The sequence below is a fragment of the Corapipo altera genome, unplaced genomic scaffold (assembly GCF_003945725.1).
Source record: "Corapipo altera isolate COAL_440 unplaced genomic scaffold, ASM394572v1 326, whole genome shotgun sequence".
Lineage (NCBI taxonomy): Eukaryota > Metazoa > Chordata > Aves > Passeriformes > Pipridae > Corapipo > Corapipo altera.
The window spans coordinates 652,523-671,927 of record NW_020884945.1 but is presented as its reverse complement, the minus strand read 5'-3'; the positions used below and the strand labels follow the sequence as shown (position 1 = coordinate 671,927).

Genomic DNA, 19,405 nt, shown 5'->3' with positions numbered 1-19,405 from the left:
CTCTTTCCTTGCAGTGATTCCCAGCTGGGAGTTGGCAGGGCTTCAGCCCCTCCCGTGCCTCAGGTGCTCCAGCTGTCTGGGGCTCTGTGGTCCTCACTCCACAGTGCCCGTGTCTGCCTGCAGCTGGACAGCCCCAGCTCACACCCTGTGTCCCCACAGCTGGCTTTGCCCACAACACCGAGCTTGGAGAGCCTGCAGGGAAAGCTGCTGCCATTGGGATCCTTCCCAGGCACCACATCACACGATCCATGTTTGGTGATCCCCTCCCCACTATGCCCAGGGTGTCACTGCTGGTCCCCAGGCACAGGTTACCTGGGTGAGGGAATACAGGTGTGACAAGAGCTGGCACCAGATGCCACTTGGGCTCTGAGGACAGGGCTGGGAAGGGCAGGGGCGGAGCTGCACTGTCCCACAGAGCAGCCATCTCGTGACACCTACATCCCACAGGAGCCCTGTGACACCTACATCCCACAGGAGCCCTGGCACACCTGGAGGAGCCAAAGAGCTCCCTGGGCCTGAACTGAACATTCCACCACCTGGGTGGTGTCAGCTCCGAGGAGGTGCCGCTGCTCTGCTGTCCAGGCTGCGGGGGGGGAACCCCACACGCTCCCAAAAGGTGCCAAGAGCAGCTGTGAGGGACCCACTGTGGTGGAAGGGGCTGCTCTGTGAGCGGAATGGGGTGTGGGGGTGCTGCCCCGTGCCCAGTTCCACCCAGTTCTGGGCATGGGCATTTCCCTGGTGTGGTGGTTTGACCCTGGCCAGATGCCAGGTACCCACCAAAGCTGCACCATCACTTCCCTCCACTGCTGGACAGGGCAGAGAAAATGCAACAGAAGGTTCATGAGTTAAGGACAGGGAGAGGTCACTCAAGGTGATTCAGACTCTGACTTGGGGAAATAAGTTACCCATCGCAATCAGAACAGGATGATGACGAGTAAAACAAATCTTAAGAACATTTTCCCCACATTTCTCTCTCCTTCCCAGGCTTTCCCTCCTTCCCTGCAGCGCAGGGTGTTGGGAAGGGGGGTCATGGTCAGTTCAAAACATGTTGTTTCTGCCTCTGCTTGTGGAGAGGAGTTGGAATCCTTCCCCTACTCCAGGGTGGAGTCCCTCCCACAGGAGAAATTCTCCATGAACTGCTCCAGTGTGGGTCCCTTTCCATGGGGTCAGTCCTTCAGGAACTTCACTAGCACAAGTCCCCTACAAGGTGACAAGTCTTACCAGCAAACCTCTCCAGTGTGGGCTTCTCTCTCCATGGGTCTGCAGGTCCCTGCGAGGACCCTGCTCCAGCACAGCCTTCTCATGGGTTTACAGCTCTCTCTTGGGCATCCCCCTGCTCCTTGTGGGCTCCTCCCCGGGCTGCAGGTGGATCTCTGATCCATCATGGACCTCCTCAGGCTGCAGGTGGATCTCTGCACCCCATGGCCCTCCCTGGGCTGCAGGGGCACAGCTACCCCACCATGGGCTGCGCCACAGGCTGCAGGGGAACCTCAGATGTGGCGCTTGGAGCACCTCCTGCCTCTCCTTCTGCACTGCCCTGGGGGTCTGCAGGGCTGTTCCTCTCCCATATTCACACTCTACTCTTCTCGGGACCCAATTCCATCTGTGCAGTAACTTTTTTTTCCTCCTTAAATCCCTCATCCCCGAGGTGTCACTGCCATCTCTGATGGGCTCGGCCTTGGCCAGCAGCAGGTCTGTCCTGGAGCTGCTGAAACTGGCTCTGACAGACATGGGAGAAGCTTCTCACTGTCAGCTCACCCCACCCCTCTACCAAAAGCTAGCCATGCAAACTCAATACACCTGGCAACTGCCCTGGGTGACACAGGGCCTCACAGAGCCCGGGGGCCATTGTGACACAGTGGGGCCTGATGGCACCAAGGATCCATTGCAGGGCCTTGTGGCATAAAGGAAGGGGCCCTTGTGACACTGCAGGGCCTCATGGCACCAAAGAGGAGGCCACTGTGACACTGCAGGGCCCTGCCCTGCCCAGGAGCTCCCTGGGGTGCCCGCTCAAGCAGAGCAGAACACCTTGCTCGGGAGGCAACAGCTCTCTTTTCCTTCTCTCACCTGCAGGGAAGGAACCACGGAGAAGAGGAACACCAACCTGCGCCCCAAAGAGGGGCACCAGCTGAGAGACAGGACAGGGGGCAGAGGCCGAAGGTGGGATGGCGCCGGTCGTGCCAACACTGTGCCAAAGCAGCCGCCTCCATTCCCGTCCTCCCGCCCGTGCCAGCGGCAGCCTCAGGACAGCCAGGGCCAGTCCCTCCGTGAGGACACGCTGTCCTCGCCCTCCAGCACGCTGAGCTCCAGGGGCTGTCCTGGCCGTCCCTCGCTCCCGGCCAGCAGCACCGCCGCCCGCAGCCAGCGCCGGCGGGTGAAGAGCTGCTGGGCCTGCAGTGGGGTGGCGAGGCCGGAGCCCCAGCAGCGGGACAAGGACCACGGATGGTCGGATGAGGCTCCCCTTGTGCCTCAGCGCTGCAAACACACCATCTCCCGTATCCCTGTCCCAGCGGCAGCTGCTGGGAGGAGCCAGGCGAGCCCTGCCAATCCCCCTCTCCCCTTTCACGCCTACAAGGGGAAATCATCCCCCGGCCCACGGCGAGAGGTCTCTCACTGTGTCAAGCAGGAAACCCAGCCTAAGACCCCAGCACAACGGGCGGATTCAGCTGTTCGTCAACACGCTGAGCAGGAAACCCACCTCGAGACCCCCCCAAAAGGGGTGGATTCAGCTGTTCCTCAACACGCTGAGCAGGAGACACAGACAGAGGAGCAAACTTCAGCTGCTCCCCTCTTGGTTGACCAAGAGACACAGACTGAAACTCCAACACAAGAAGAGGAGATTTCACCTGCTCCTCAACTCATCGACCAGGAAACACAGATCGAGTCCCCGGTCCCACGCAGCCCCTCAGCCCTGAGCTCAGCCCTCTCCACCACAGAGCTCTGCTCTGCTCCCCCGGCTGGTCGGCAGCGGCTCCCCCTGTTCCGGAGGGCGCTCGGGGCTCTGCGCGGGGCGTTGCGGTGCCCCTGCCTGGCGGGACAGCCCGAGCAGCGGCGCGGTGCCCGGCGGGACCCCGGGGACGGCTGCTGCTCCGAGCCGGTGCAGCATCCCCCGGGCGGCACGGCGGGGACGGGGGCAGGGGCGGCACCTCGGGCGTTCCCCGCCGCTGAGGACACCGAGCCGCCACCGTACTCGTGGCCGTGGCTCATCGAGACGAGTCTGTGACTGGCCACGGCGACTGTTAATAAAAGGTTTCGCCTTTCCCATCGTGCTTGCCAGTGCCTGGTCCATCGGGAGAAAGGCGGGTGCAGGGAAGGCCCGCGCCGGCAGGCAGAGAGGGAGAGCCCCTGAGCTCCTTCAGCCGAGCAGAGTCCGTGCCCTTGGCCTCTCCCCTGCCTTCTGGTGCTCCAGCTCCTCTGCTTCAGATCCCTGGGCTCCGTGCTGGCTGAAACCCTTCAGGTCCCTCCCTTCCACCCACCTGCCTCTGAGAGAACATTTCAGATCATAAATTTGGTAAGTTTTCCCTAATGCTGCTCCCCCCTGCACCTCTTTGCCCTCAGGAGGAACCTCCCCAGCATGGGGGGGGTAGTAGCACCTGCACGAGCCTCTCTCCCCTCTGTTTCTGGGACCCTCCTTGATGGCTCCAGTGCTGAGAGCAGTGGGAGCAGCACTGTTCCCCCTTGGGGAGTCAATCCTTGGTGGTGCCTGAGCAAAGCTTTCCTCCAAAGCTTTTCTTCCAAAGCTTACCCCCATCAGGGCATTCCTGCTACCCTTTACAAGGAAAAAGAATAACAATACCCAGAGGAGCCCCATGAGCTCCCTCTGCTCCCGAAGGGGTGAATGAAGCCAGACAGGGACTGGTTGCCTCACAGATGGGGCTGGGGGGATGCTGAGGGGGCAGACAGGGCTACCCAGCCATCAGTGGTGGCATCTGGCCATGGCCAGGCTTGGCTGCAGAGCTCCCATCACCAGGGTCGGGCAGCAGAGTGCCCCCAAGTTTTTCTGGCTCAACCCTGTGCACAGACATGGGCCCTGCAGATCCCACAGCCCCCACAGCCAACCCTCTCCCTTCCCTGAGCCACAGGCTCGAGCTGACACACATGGAAACCTGCCCAGACACAGGACACAGAAGAAAGGGCAGGAGACATTGGGCCTGATGCAGGTTTTTTCTGTACATCAGTGTTTTTGACACCACAGCCTGTTGCTGCATATAATAAAACAGAAATCAGAAAGAGCAACCAGAATACACACCCAAAGGCAAAAAACCCTCGGCTTAAAGAAGGTGCTGCCGGGCCCCCAGGGGGAGGCTGGCAGTGAGGGTCCAAGGGGGGGACACGCCTGCCCTGGCTGGGGAGAAACACAACACAAAGAAAAAAACGAACCAACAGAAAAACCCCACCCAAGGCTCCCGCTGGGGAGCGGGGAAAGCCGGAAATCCCCCGATTGTCCCGTCCTCAGTCCTGTTAGCACCTGTACAATAAAACTGTACCGGCCCCGGAGCGGAGCAGCCTGCCCGTGCCCGCTCCCTCCCGGAGAGATGCTCCCGGGGACACCGGTGGGGAGCGGAGCAAGGAGGGGGCTTCTGCCGTCGAGACAGTCCCTGGGGCAGGGGGACAAGCTGCCGAAGCTTGGGGTGTGCTGGGGGGCCGTGGGCTGCCCCTGCCCCGGCGGCAGCCGCCTGGGACGGGGAGCAGCAGCACAAATGAGATGGAGGAAAGAGCCCGGGAGAGGATGGAGCAGCGGGGCTGGCTCCCGGCTGGGGCTGAGTGCCGGTGGCAGGAGCCAGCTCCAAAGCCAAGGGAAGGGGCTGTCCCCAGGCTGCAAGGGCCAGGACCCTCTGGGCCTGGCCAGCCTCGGGGCACGCTGGAGAAGGGCTGGGGGACGGCCTCATCCCCTGGCCCGGAGCTCACCATCACAGTGATACAGACTCAGCAAAAACAAAGAAAACATTACAAATTAAATACTAATTAAATAAATACTATGGAAGACGTTGGGAGGGGGAGGGCAAACGGAGAGGCGCAGTTCCTGGGGGTCCAGCGGGGAGGGGCGGCGGCTCCCACCACCCCTCGCTGCCCCGTGAGCCCCGTGGAGGGGCTCCATCACCCACTGGGGCTGGATGGGATGGCAGCGACCGCCACTGCTCGTGGCCAAGGGATCCCGGGAAGTCCTTGGAGGCGAGGGTCCTCCCTCCTCAGCTGCAGGAGACCCTGAGGAGAGGAGGAGTGGCTGCCCAAAGACTCGGGTCCCTGCTGCTGGCGCTAAGAGAGCTGCTTCCCCTTGGTCCTTATTATTGCCTCGTGATGCCGGGAGCGACCTGTCCCCGTCAGCTGCTCCAGGCCTGGTACTCCACCGCCGAGCCCAGCAGCTGCAGCAGCTCAGGCTCGTAGTGCACCAGCTCCACAGTCTCTGCCGTGCCCGGCGCTGGCTCGGGGCTCGCCGGCACCTCCTCCTGTGCCAGCACCTGGCTCAGGGACACCTGGCGTTGGAACTCTGCCCGGGGCAGCGTGGCGACCTCCAAGTGCGGGAAGCGGGCCTGGAATATGCGTGAGGACAGCTTCAGCCGCTTGAGCACGTCCGAGAAGAGGAACCAGTTGCAGGGCCTGAGAGGACGGCAAGAGGATGGCGGGTTAGGGGTGGAGGGGGCTGTAGGCACAGTGACCACCTCCCAGGGAGGAAAAAGGGAAGCTTCCTGACAGGCATGGCACAGGCACCCACGGCAGCAGGATGTGCCTGCCCACGGAGCGGGACTGCGTGGGGGGAACCCTGATGAGCCTCTCCTGCTCCCTGAGAACATTCCAAGCTGCCCCAAGCGAGGCAGTGCTGCTTCCCCAGCTTCTCCAGCACTGCAGCCACAACTTCCCCTCTGTTGCCCAGAGCCGCTGTGGCTGCCTCATCCCTGGAAGTGTCCCAGGCCAGGTTGGACGGGGCTTGGAGCAACCTGGGACAGTGGAAGGTGGATGGCAGGGGGTTGAAATGGGATGAGCTTTAAGGCCCTTCCCAACCCAAACCATTCTGGGATTCTGTGATGATTCTGTCGGAATGACCGACATGCTGGACGTGGTGCCACTTGTGCCAGGGTTGTGGCCCCCCGTGGTACTCCCCTCTGCTCCAGGGAAGGATACTCACGCCCGGGAGACGGACACTTGGAGGTTGTAGCTGGGAAGCAGTGGCTTGTCTGAGAACTCAAACATGAAGTTGTCTGCTTCTTGCTCCTCTTCCTCCTGGTCTGAACTCCCCGGAGGGTTGAGCAGAAGGTCACAGCCGATGGTGTCCTTCCCCTCTGCAACAGGCAGGACAGAGGTTGGTACCACTCACAGTCACACAGCAGCCAGTGCTGGCACTCCCTGGGGATGGCTCTGGCCGCTGCCACAACCCCACGAGCACCTTCCCATAACACCCCAGCAGCCATATGTGAGCTGTGTCTCTCCTGCTCTCCCCCAGCCCCTTGTCCCAGAGGTACATGGAGTGAGCGCTGGCTGCTCTGCACAGTGAGATTCTGTTCGCTGACCAGGTCACGTGGAAAGAACATCCCAAGTCATGGCAGGAACCTCAGGTGTGCTGTGATCCCACAGGTGGGACAGGGCACAACCTGCACCATGAGCTACCCCACTGGCAGACCCCAGACTGTCCCTGACCTGGCCTTGGCCCCTCTGCCGTGCCAGCACAGCCCTCCTCAGCCTGGAAGAGCCTGGAACAGTGAGGTAGGAGGTGGATTTAGAGAGGCTTTGCCTGCACAGGCCCTACTAAGGAAGGCACAGCAAGTGCTCTGCTCAAGAGCTTCTCCACCCAGATCCCACCCTCAGAACGTCCAGAAGGTGATCCAGAGGAGCCAGCACCAGGGAGGACAGTCTTTGTTTGTGCCAACAAAGAGTAATCCAACCAAGCAAACATGAAGGGAAATTTAGGTTAGATATACAGAAGTTCCTCTCTGCGAGGGTGGGGAGGCCCTGGCACAGGTTGCCCAGAGAAGCTGTGGCTGCCCCATCCCTGGAAGTGTTGGATGAGGCTTGGAGAAACACGGTCCAGTGGAAGGTGTCCCTGCCCATGGCAGGGGGTGGGACTAAACTGTCTTTGAGGTCCCTTCCAACCCAAACCACTCCATGATTCTATGACTTATAGAATCCACCCTGCAGACAAAAGCTGGCTATTCCAGGAGGCACCTGAGCTCCAGCAGGACCCGAGTCCAGAGGAGATGGAGAACAGCATGCTGGATCCATAAACCATTTAAAGACAGTCAAATTTCTTATTCATCAAGCTGAAAAGCTCCTGTTGAAAAGGAGCTTGCTGCCTGGATTTTATTATTATGAGGTATGAATAGTCTTGGTTTTGCAGAGTGGTTTTGTACCAGTGAGATAATACCGGATAACTCCAAAAACTTCCAGAAAATAGAGTTTAGATTCTATAGAGAGCAGCCAGACCCAATGTGCTGGTGAACAAATAAACCAATCGTGTAAAAGTTCAACACCATGCATAAGAGAAAAGGCTAAAAACAAACAAAAAATCTTCTGGTTGCTCCACGAGGAAGCTCCACACACCAGACTGCTCACCCGGCACGGATGGGATTCCAGTAGAGGAACAACAGCAGATGACAGGAGACACTGGTTCAAGCAGGGTCTCAGAGAAAAATAGAGTCATTTATTAGTGCTGCCAAGGGAAAAAAAATCCCTAAGAAACAGAAAAGCAGAGTGCTGAAATCGTCAGAATTCGCTGTAGAATAGGACAAAAATAAGTGACACGGATATTGATCCGATGTCGCTGCTGGCAAAGCTCAGATATTAGCACTGAAAAACCTCAAGTTTCTTGAGCAATGCAGGAAAAAGAGAATTAAATGCATTTAAAGTGGTAAAAATAGGGCCCAGTGTCTGTCCTGAAAGCTCAGTCCTGTCTGTCAGGAGAGCGAAGGCTGGGACAAGGACAGGAACATCCTGTACCACCGCAGGAGACAATCAGGCACAACAATGTCTGTCCCAGGTGGAGACAAACACCAGAGTGGGACTTTGTGTCTGGAGCTCCAGCAGCACCAAGTCCAGGACACTGATGACTTTTCCACACTCGGACCTCAGAGATCCCACACCCTGGCTTCCCTCATTATCCCTCTGCCCCCAGAGATTTGCAGACTTCAAGGAAAATGTGGACTACATTCCTGCCTCAAAGAATAGCAACAGCTCGAGCAGGGCCTGGGATTTCTCCTCTACACTGAGGGACGAGCAGTGCTTCAGCTGGTGGAGCTGATGGAAAGGGAGACTCCAAAGGGATGATCCGGGAGGAGCTGTTTGCTGCCTGTGACAACTGGGAGCAGCTTGGTTATTCCAGAGCAGAACCTGCCTTGGGCTGTACTCGCTCCAGGTGACCCGAGGCAACTGCTGAGGTATCTGAGCCATTTCAGGACACCCAGTAAACATGGTGTAAAGAAACCAACCCCATGTTTCAGACTCGGGCATCCTGCTTTTCCTGCAGCACTGGCAGCAACCAGCAGCAGTGCCTGACAGAGCACGGGTGACACCGCCACTGCACCGCTGCTGTAAGCTGATCTCAGGAGGATGGCGAGCAAGGGCCCTTCCTGTGCCTGCTGGAAACAGACCTGGCAGGGCAAGGGATCACTTCCCAGCTGGGTTAGCTCCCGCCTTGCCAGGCAGCCTCCCAAAGGCAGCACAGGGAATGCTTCATGGATGGGGCAGAAGGAGGGACGGCGTGCCCAGCCCTCGGACAGCAGCATGGCACAGCTCCATCCCGGGGTCTCCCTGAGCCAGAGATGGAAATACCCCACAAGCAACACCAAAGCCACGGGGCTCCGGAACCTTTTTGCAGCTGACATTTCCCCAGGGATCATCGCCCCCACGTCTGGGAGAACCTCTGTTCTCCACAGGGGTACCTGTTAAAGCCTGGAGCACCAGAGGTGTGAACATCAGCCCAACCAACACTGGAAGGAACTTTCCAGTACAGAAAGGATGAAATGATGCTTCCAGGGAAGGGTAGAGGCAGATCAGTGTGGAATTTGTCTGGCTTGTTAACAGCTTCAGGTTTCCCAGGAGAGAAGGAAAACCTGGCAGATGGCACCATGTGAGTAACAGGGACCCAGCAGAGACATATCCACAGCAGCCAGGACTTGGTGTGAAGTCCCACTGGAAGAGGTTGAATGTGTGGTGGTCTTTCACCACTCACAAATAAAGAAATACTCTGAAAAGCTCAATGAAGGTCCAGGCACAGGAAAAGAAGTGCAGTCCCCAGCTCTCCCCGTGGAGATTTTCCATGTGTTAGCCAAGGATCCAAGTAAGGCCCTTTGAGCAGTGGACTGCCATCACTGTGGCATCCCAGTCCTCCTCCACCCCCAAGTAACACCTAAAGAGTCAGTGATGGTTTGCCTACTGAAGAAACAATACCTTTCTTTTTGCCTACAGGGGTGGAAAACAGAAATGTGGGAAGACAGCAGCCTACAGCCTAAGACAAGAGCTTCCAGAGGAAAGGACACAAGCAGATACCAAAACTCAAGCACAAAGCTCTCTGGGCAACTAGGAACTCAGTAGTGACCAAAGAGAGCCAAACTCTCCTATCCACGAATTCACACACCATTTTCCTTCCTTGTTTATCAGAGAAATCCAAGTGGGAACCAGTGATAAATCAAAAAGAGTAATATCTTTAAAAATATCACTAAGAATAGCTATTTTTCCTACATAAAGGCTGGTGAGAGCTTCAAGAGTAAGAAAAGTCAAGGAAGGAGGCTGAGGTTTCAACCGTTTCCTTGGCAGGCCTGAGGTACAACAGCCCACAAACAGTGCTCTTAGGAGTGCAGAATTTCTCTTGTTCCAGAATGGAGAGACATCAGGGTCCTCCAAGGATAAGTCCTCTACCAAGAGGTTTCTAGAAGGGTGTTGGAAACAATGAAGGTGAGCAACTAAAATCAACAAACAGCCTCTCAGCCTGCCAGCGGCTGGAGGGACTCTACTGTGCCACAGGCCATGCCAGATCCAGAACATCTTCACTGGGAAATGCCTGGTGTTGTAAGAAGACCTCCCCTGGATAAACACCTCTCCTCCAAAGCAGAGGAGAGGGATGGGCAGCTCTGGAAACCATGGAAGTTCAAGACTGCTATAGCTTGAAGGAAAGAGTATGTCCTTCACCTTCCTTGGGCTTACCTTGGTGACTGGTTAGCAAGGGAGCAACAAGAACTGCCATGAGAACGACACGCTCTGGGACTGATATCCAAAGACCCTCAGGAATTACCAGCAGCACTTGGGAGCCCAGTCCTGCACTTGGAGGGATGCACATATGCAGTTTCCCACAGAAAAAAATCCCTTTCAGGAGCAACTCCCAGCATGTAACACCACAGAAAAGTCTCTATCCAAGGTGTGAGTGGGGAGGGATGTGGACAAACCCAAGGGAACGATGTGTTGTTACCTGGTATCACCTCCTGCTCTGCTGCTGTCAGTGACCTGGCTCAGACTGCACTCACCTAGCACAGAGCTGCTGTAGAAGTCCCAGGCTGTCCGAGGGTCTCCGTCGGAGCGGCCCTGGAGATCCGACAGGTAATCTAGAGAGGGAGAATCGAGAGGGTTAATGGAGCAAAGCACAATCCTGGCATGCATATCCACTGATCTGGGGGGGGAGCTACTCCACCCCTCCTGCTTTTCCCACTTGGGCAAAGGCTGAACCACGGCTTGCAGGATGGGTGTCCCTGCTCAGGAGAGGACATCACCCTAGGCCCCAGATCAGGAAATGGGAGCTGAAAAGGGAAAACAACTGACAACATCAAGTGGCTTGGAAAGAAAGGTTCTTAGGGTGGTCCTGAGCTCCAAATCAGCCCCCCAACACCTGCCTGTGGAGTTGAGCCTGGAGGAGCTCAGACAGTGGGCAAACAGGGTTTTTTGACACTGGAGATTTTCTGCCTTGTCTGTACCTAACGACCACTACTACTCTCGCTGTCCCTTCTGTTGGGAGAACCCACAACATTCATCTTGCATGTACACACATGGTGCCAAATGCAGCCATAGGAAACCAAAATGGCCCTTTCTCTCAGCAGCAGCATTTGGGCAGTGCTGCTTTTGCACAGAAGGCAGCACTATTTGGCAGCAAAAATATGTTCACTAAGGTTAGGCAGCAGAACCAGGGACTGTGGAACAGTATCTCCATGCAGAGCACTGTCTTTAGCTGTGTGACCGCAGAACTGTAACCTCCTTGCACACTGAAGACTGAAAAGTGACTTGTATCTTATATAGGAAACAGATACAACTCTACAGTTAAAGTTTGCGTGGTAAAAACACACTTGTGTGACAGGACAGAGCTAAAATGATGAGTCACCTGCTGCTCCAGCCCTTTGACACCCAGATTGGGGTGCACGCTGCCAGAGGGGAAGGACGGGAGCGCTGTCACCCCCACGCCTGGCACCTACCACAGAGGAAGCGCTTCATCACATCGCTGGTGGCCAACTTCACTGCTGTCTGCCCAGAGTACGTGGCCAGAGTGGGATCAGCACCATAGGAAAGTAGAAGCCACATGGTTTCCAGGTTGTCATTCGCTACTGCATCATGGACAGGCCTGCAAGGATGGAAGCAGAAAGAGACCGGGCGTTCACTAAGGAAACGCTCTGGTTTGGGTTAGGACCGATTTAGTGACAACTGACAGCTCCTCCCGAAGAACCTGCCCTTGCCCAGGTGTGCCCCTCACCTGGTGCCGTCCTGGGCGCTGCAGTTCACGTTGGCGCCGTGCTCCAGCAGGATGTGCAGGATGTCGATCCAGCCGCGCGCGCAGGCCTCGTGCAGGGCCGTGTACCCCGCGTTGTCGCGGTGGTTCACGTCGCTGCTCTTCTTCTGCAGGCAGTACAGCACCACGTCCTGTGCCAATGACAGCACGGTGGCCGTGACACACCGGCCTGGGGGAGCCGGCGGGGGGCACAGGGCAGGGGGGCACCAGCACTCACCTTGTAGCCCAGGCGAGCCGCTCGCTGCAGGAGGGTCTCCCCTGCGTTCTTGTTCACGATCAGCCGCCGAGCCCCAGGAGGAACGTTCTGGGCCGTGGGCGATTCCGGGGAGCTCCCTGGGCTGACCCGATGGGACTTACAAAGTGTCCACAAGTCCTGGGGCTTCTTCGGAGAGCATGTTTTGGGCTGGTTGCAGCAGCCTTTCCCCTGGGAAAGGAAGGAATACAACTCCTTGACACGTGACTCACAGGAGACCCCTTCTCCCTCTTCTCCCCACACATTTTCCCCACATCCCTCCAAGCCATACCTTCCCCTCATCACAGATCCCTGCCAGGTGTTTGGTTTTGCATTTGCGTTTTCCTGATGGTTTCTCCAGCTCTTCTTGGATGGGAGAGCTGTCAGAGTGCTCCAGGAAGAAGCCATTCCGAAAGTCTGTGCGTCCTTGAGATTTCCGGGGGGATGGGGACAGCCTGCTCCTCAGCTGTAGCTCTGTGCCTTTACCCTTCCCAGACTCCTTCTGCTTCCGGTGCCTAAAATCTAAACGAAAAATGGGAATGAGGAGCTTTGGGAACAAACATTTCATTTCTAGGTGGGGATCTGGGAGATGCCCAGGTGGGCTGGTTCAAGGGACCAAGAGGATAAACTGCAGGAACAAAACTTTCCATCTCTTAGGGACAATGCTGCCTCTAGTGCCACAGCAGGTTTTGTAGATCTCCAGGAGCAGCATCTTCAGATTCCACACTATGCTGAGACTCTGAAGCCTCCACATCAAGTACCACACATAACTTCCACTTATGTCCTGCTATTGCTAGGAAGCAGGGATTGCTAGGAAGCAGGGACCACAGATCTTGTACAGAAAAATGTGTTTGGACAAGATACCAAGGCAGAACCACAAACAAAATCTCAAAGCCAGCATGTCTCAGGTACTGTTGTGCTGTTCTGGTCTCCACACGTCAGGAAGAATGGAGTGGGAATGGGAAAGGCAACTAAAATGGTGCAGGAGTGGAGATGTCACCCAACAAGAGAGACTGTGACTCCTCAGTCTGGAGAAGAGAAGGTGGAAAAGGATGTGACCAAAATTTGCAAAAATCCTGAAAGGGTGAATCTTGCTCACTCAACCCTGCAGCACAAGACTTACTGACACTCAATGAAATAAGTAAAAGATCAGTTCAAAACAGACGCTTCAGGCTCCACTGCCACTGGAGGTGGCTTCAGCCCTAACTTCTGAATCCAAACTACTGCAGCTCACCTATCTGAGGGCCAAGCAAGCACCCCCTGAGGAAAACTTGACAGGCAGACACTCAACACGTGTGGTAAACCTGCTGGAGAAAACCCTTCTGAATGCTGCTGCACTCAAACCTCCTTCCAGGCTCCCATTCTGAACAGGAGGCATCCTGAGAGCACCCCCGAGCAGCCAAGATGCCGGGAAGCCCATTTGAAACTTTGTTCCTGGTCTGACAGAGGCTCTTAGACAATGAGGTGATAGTGTAACACTGCTGAAGCAGAAACCTGGCTTGAGAGATCAGTTGGTGGGAGGACAGTGGCCACCTCTGCTCCTCAGAGCGGCTCAGCAGCACCTCAGCCTCTCCCAAGAAGTGTCAGTCTGAGCTTGGATGTGGCAGAAGGCAACAGGTCTGTGGCCACCACATGCCCTCCAAGAGCACAGCCCAAGTATGTGGAGGGCTGGCAGAAGTGCTGTCCCTGACAACTTCTCCCCCCTGCAGAAGTTGCCTTTGTGACCCCGGACACAGCTACGAGCTACAGGCACACACTGAGCCATCAGACACCAAGGGATGTGTGTCCCTGCACAGGGAGAGGGGACTGTAGGGACTGTTGCCCTCAGGGAAATGCTGATCACGGGTTTAGGTTTAGGTCTGGCAGTTGTGGAGGAAGGAGCAAGAGCAGTGGCAGAGCAGAGACAGGCACAGGCGGGCGCACGGCGCGCTCCTCCTCGCACGTACAAAGCACAGAGAGGGGTTCCTCCATCACTCCACTCCTGTTAATCCTCTCACCCTCCTGCTCCCTGGTGCAAATCTGCAAGTTGCCTTCACAAAGCAAGACAAAGCCAAGAGCAGCCCAGCTGAATCGTGATGGCTCCACGTCCCTCTGTGCTAGCCCAGAATGCTGAGCAGTGCTCCCAGGGGCACATGGCTTGTCCAGAAATATTCCACTGTGCTACCTCGTCCCATTCTTGTTTTCCCACGCCCTCTGTCTTAATCTGAGGGTAAGATCAGTGTCTAATTAGCCACATAAATTGCTGTTTACTGCTCTGGAATTTACTGCAAATGTTTCTGAAAGAAGAGCCAATTGATTGAAGTGGCCCATGCTGTAGCCATCAAGTCATTAAAAATGACGGAGTTTCATCATTACAAAAAAAACCCCTGAAAACCCAAATCCCCCAAAAATCTCACTGTAACAAAACAAAAAATCCCCACACTGGTTCCCAGTTTGGCACCAGAACCCCCTTCCCAGGCTGTACCTCCTTTGGATTTCCGCCTCCGGTGGGGATAGCCCACTTGCTCCTCCTCCCGCTCAGTCAGATATTCCCCTGTCTGGTATTTCCGACTTTTCTGCCGTCTCCTTTTCTTCCTTTTGATGTGGCCGTCTTCCTCCTCCTCCTCCTCCTCATTGGGCTCCCACAGCTGCCTGGGTGATTCTGCTCTCCAGGGCAGCTCGCGGGTCCTCCTCGTGTAACAGCTGTTCCTCTCGGACGCAGATCTGTCCCTGTCCCTGCGGCTGTGGCAGTGGGATGTCCTGTGGGATTTGCGCAGCTTGCGGTGTTTTGAGGATGTCTCCTCCTCCTCCTCTTCCTCCTCCTCTTCTTCCTGATCCTCCTCCAGCAATGGCAAAATCTCCTGACTGGTCACATCACACTCTCCCGTCACACCAGCAGAAGAGCCAGCGACGCTTCCTGCAAAAAAGCGGGATTTCTAGCTGACAAAAGAGCCAAGAGGTTCCACAAGACAAAGCCTTAAAGCAGAACAGAACACAGAGACAAGGCCACGTGAAAAGGGAACGCTCCCAGACCACCCAGGACTGCCACTGGGGGCCCTGACACCAACTCACCTGACTGACTGCGCGTCCGGCTGCTCAGCACCACCGGAATGAAATCCCGAAAGTTGTTCTTGGGCTTCTTCTCCAGGTAACCTGTGAGGAAAACCGAGCCTTGAGAAAACACATCACGGGCCTGTAGCCTGGGAAGGGCAGTGCAGTGCTCCCACAGCAGGAGCTGCTGCGATGGGACAAGGGGGATGGCTTTAAACTGGAGGAGATCGGTTTAGGTTGGATATAGGGAAGAATTTTTTGACAATGAGGGTGGTAAAACTCTGTCACACAGGTTCTCCAGAGAGGTGCGGGATGCCCCATCCCTGGAAATATCCAAGGCCGGGTTAGACAGGGCTTGGAGCAACCTGGGCTGGTGGCAACTGTCCCTGTCCACAGCAGGCGGTGGAACAAGGTGAACTTTAAGATCCCTTAAGGGATCGGTTTGGCCCCTCAGGCAGCCCGACCCTGCAGCAACCCCCTGCCGTTCCCAAGAGTACCTTCCTCATGGCCGTCCCCTCGGTGTGCCGGAGATGGGCACTCGTTCTTCGCCGGCCTCCTGCGCTTGCGCTTTACCCTGAGGCTGTTGTGATCCGTCATGGAGCCCAGGCTGCCTCGGCCTTCCCGCTTGCCCAGCTCATGTGGATTGTCGTGGTGTTTTTGCCACTGTGAAGGGAGGACACAGGCTGAAGCTGGAGCTGCCAACTGACCGAGCTGGAGCAGCACAGAAGAGACAAAACTCCATCCCCCACTCATCACACTGGTGCCCTCCAGCGTTTTTGACACTCCAGATCCATTTTTGCCTCGGATAACCTCCGGCACAGGTACATTCCCCCACAGCCAGGTAATGCCCAGAGCATGGGTAGAATGCCCTGTGCCCTCAGCCCCCCCCCCCGAGCGCTCCCTCCCCTCCTCCAGCCCCACCTTTGCCATGACCCAGCAGTCCCAGCCCGTCCCACCCACCTTCCGGCCATGCACACTCCGGCTCCCTGACTTGCTCGGGGACTCCTCGCCATCCTGGCCTTGGCACTTCAGTCTCTTGTGGCTCTGCCTGCTATCCCCATCGTGCTGCCTCTTGGCCTTGCAGCGCGTGCTGCCCTCCTGCTTGATCTGTCCCGTTCCTTTGAGCTTGGCCTCGGTGAAGGCCTGGGGAGCAGCCCCGGCCTGCAGGCAGGTCACAGACGGAAAGGACACGTCACACTCCACTCGCTCCTTCTTGACCCTGCACAGATCCACCTGCCGCACACAAGGGAGGGGCTCCGCAGCCGGCGGCTCCTGGGAGCCCTCACAGCCCGGCTCCTTGCGCTGGCTCTCCGCGGGCACCTCCGGCACCGCCCGCAGGCCCTGCTGCCCAGCCACGGGCAGGTCGTGCGACAAATATGCCGCTAACACTTGGTTTTTGGGTTTTGCATCTGACTGTTTGAGGCTACAGCTCCCCTGGGGAGCCTCAGTCTGTGCGTTGCCCTCCTGACCGGAGCCAGCCTCCGGCTGGGTGCACTCCTGACTCTTCGGAGCGTTGTCCAGCTTTCCTGTCCCCCCTTTCCCATCCAAAGCGCTGGTCTGAAGAGCTGGACCTGCCTCTAGTGGGGCTGGGTTGGCCGGTTCCTCGTAGGGCTTGGGCAAGACACGGCAGCTCTTGCTCTTGGCTGTAGCTTCCCGTTCCTGAGGTGAGAGCCGGGGCAGCCCCTCCAGCAGGCTCTGGGCAGCCGTGCTGGGCTCTGCGGGCTGCACACTCGGGAATGCCGGGAGCTCACCTGCTCCAGCTGGCTTGCAGGGGCTGCTCTGGTTTGGGGGCAGCTGTCCTGCCGTGGAGATGCCGATGGAAAGCAGAGGGGTTTGATGGTAAGGAGACCAGCCCAGAGGCAGAAGCTGAGGATTGGAAGGTTTTCCGTTGACAGGGCACCGTGGGTAGACACTTCCCTGGACGGGATTCCAGGTGGAGATGTCCTTGGACTGACACAAAGGAGCTCCTGGAGCAACTCTGCCATGAAGTCTTTTGGCAGGATCCTGCTGTCCTTCCGCGATGACCTGGTTGGCCTTCTTCCCACAGGGAACGCTGGCGCTGCGGGGCTCGCCCTGGTCGATGATGGAGATGGGCTCCTGCTTGGGCAGGTGGCGCGGGTCCCTGCCGAGGCTCATGCCGGGGTCCTTGCTGAGCAGCAGCGAGGCGGGCACTGGGTTGGCGACGCCGACGTAGGTGCCGGGAATGGTGCTGATCAGCGTGGTGTTCTTCACCCAGGAGCCCTGCTCGCCGTTGCGCAGAAACTCAGGGAAGATGACCAAGGGTGGGGTGGTGCCAAGACACGAGGTGACGCTGCTGCCTGCGGCCTGGGCCGCGCGCTGGGACTTGGAGAGGACGGTGGTGAGCAGGGCTTTGCCGCTGGTGTGCACGGGGGTGAGGATGGGCATGGGGGGGGTCTTGCGCTGGCTGGGCGGGGGCAGTTTCTGGCGGTTGGACTTGGAGGAGAGATCGAGAGGCATCTCACTATACTCTGGGGATGTGACCATCTCACGCTCCAGCTGGGGAGGGGATTTCAGAGGAGACAGGGAAGTGGCAGCCCCTGGAGCGTGTGGCTCGGGAGCTGCTGGAGCTCTGGCCTGCGCTGTGGTGCCGGAGGAGGGAGCGGCACTCCCACCCGGTGCTGCCGGTGGAGCCTGGCTGGAGGGCAGGGCCGGGCCAGAGGGCAGGGCTGGGCCAGAGGGCAGGGCTGGAGGGCCAGAGGGCAGGGCCGGAGGGCCAGAGGGCAGGGCCGGGCCAGCACTGGACAGGGGAGCACTCTCGGCCGCAGCCTGGGCACCACTTCCACCTGAGGGCGGAGGGCAGCTGAGCTGACTCACCTCCACAGACACCACTTTGGCATCGGAAGCCAAGGGCCTGGTGACAGAAAAGGTGTAGGGGTAGGAGCGCAGCTCTGGGGAAGCGATAATGCCTGGCAGGCAACGCTCGTGCAGGTAGGGAGGCAGCACAGGGAGGGTGAGTGTGGAGGAGACCCCCAGGGTGGCCGGCAGTGTGGCCACGCTGAGCGGCTGCCCACAGCTGGGCGGGGGGATGTACACCAGAGACTGGCTCGGGCTTAGCACCGCACCAGCCTGGAAGGACAGGGGCAGCTTTTGCATAGCAGGGGCCTGAGACGGGGGAAAGCACACCCTGTTCAATGTGAAGGTGGCAGGAGTGGAGGCAGAGGTGTTGCAGCTGGAGACAACCACGGACAACGTCCCTTCTGCCAGCACGCCTGGCCCTTGTGCTACAGTGCTTGGGGGGGCTTTCTCCTTCCCAGCAGACTCGCTCTCTGGAGCCACGGAGCAGGCTGGGGCAGCATCAGCCTGCTTGTCACTGGGAGGATCTGCTGGTGTCCAGGCAGCATCAGCACCACTGCTCTCCTCCTCCACAGCTCTGGGGGTTGCTGGCTCCTGCCCTCTGCCATCCCCCTGACGTGCCAGAGGGCCCAGGGCATCATCTGTCACAGTCTTTCCTGCACTCTCCGGGTTTGGGTTGGGATCAGGTGGCTGCTCCTCCAGTTTGGGTCCAAGCTTTTCCTCCACCTTGCCATCAGCATCCAGCCCCTGGGCACTGCTGCTACCACCGCTGACTGCTGTGAGCTCCACCTGTATCGAGAAGGGAGAAGGTGTTCCTGGGAGCCGTGCAAGTGGCTCCCAGAGAAGCAGGCAGGATCTTCCCACCCAGGACACAGAGGCAGAAGCAGCAAATAGCTCTGCTTGGCCTGCTTCATCAGGGAATGGCCTTCTTGGACCCTACTGTGCAGGCAAAGAGCTCACCTCGGAAAGGCTGCTGCTGACGCAAAACTCTTGAGACCCCAAATGCTGGGAGCTGCTCGTTTTAGACTCCTCATCAGAAAGGGGGGCTCTCCTAGGTAAGGAAAAAGACACAGCATTACAAAACCCCAAAATACCCTCCTCAGCATCCCATCCCTCCCTGTCCCTGTGTGGGACAGGGTAGCAGCTGTGCACCTTCCTTACCCACGGCCACCCGGCCTTACCGTGGGCCAGCCCAGCCCTCCCCACCGTGCTGTGCCACAGCCCAGAGCCACACACCCGCTCCTGTCCCCTCTGCTTCCCATTCTGACCCATCACACCTTTCCAGTCCCATCCTCCCCTGAGCCTCATCCTGCTTGTCTCCCCTTCCACAGGCACCTCATTCCTGTTCCTCCTGCTTGCTCCCTGCCCTGGCACCCCCAGCCCAGCAAAGCTGGCTGTGGGATCTCCCTCTGGTGCTAAAGCTCTCTGGACTCAGGTGGCCCAGATAGGAGCAGCGGGTGTCCACAGCCATCCCAGTGTGCCACGTCCTGCTGACCAGCATGTCTGACCCTTTCACTCTGGAATACGATTCCTGAGTGGAAAGCCTGGATTCAGGACAAGGACTGTGACATCCCTGGGACACTCCTGCCCTGGCAGTATTTACCGGACAGCATTTCCCCAGTGTTTAAGGGACA

The 19,405-nt window shown here is 57.8% G+C and overlaps 1 protein-coding gene across 1 annotated transcript in view; it reads right to left on the bottom strand.

Annotated features, from left to right (window-relative positions):
- Positions 1 to 4,150: 4,150 nt before the first annotated feature.
- The window catches only part of BCORL1 (BCL6 corepressor like 1), a 30,096-nt gene continuing 14,841 nt past the window's right edge, over positions 4,151 to 19,405 (bottom strand). Inside the window, exons 2-13 of the mRNA XM_027662294.1 lie at positions 18,732 to 18,822; positions 15,918 to 18,560; positions 15,455 to 15,620; positions 14,979 to 15,059; positions 14,392 to 14,823; positions 12,220 to 12,449; positions 11,913 to 12,119; positions 11,660 to 11,826; positions 11,385 to 11,530; positions 10,449 to 10,526; positions 6,125 to 6,278; positions 4,151 to 5,598 (exon numbers count right to left, since the gene is read on the bottom strand). Coding sequence (XP_027518095.1) covers positions 5,322 to 5,598; positions 6,125 to 6,278; positions 10,449 to 10,526; positions 11,385 to 11,530; positions 11,660 to 11,826; positions 11,913 to 12,119; positions 12,220 to 12,449; positions 14,392 to 14,823; positions 14,979 to 15,059; positions 15,455 to 15,620; positions 15,918 to 18,560; positions 18,732 to 18,822 — 4,672 coding nt within the window. The 3' untranslated portion in view covers positions 4,151 to 5,321. The remainder of the gene's footprint in view (positions 5,599 to 6,124; positions 6,279 to 10,448; positions 10,527 to 11,384; positions 11,531 to 11,659; positions 11,827 to 11,912; positions 12,120 to 12,219; positions 12,450 to 14,391; positions 14,824 to 14,978; positions 15,060 to 15,454; positions 15,621 to 15,917; positions 18,561 to 18,731; positions 18,823 to 19,405) is intronic.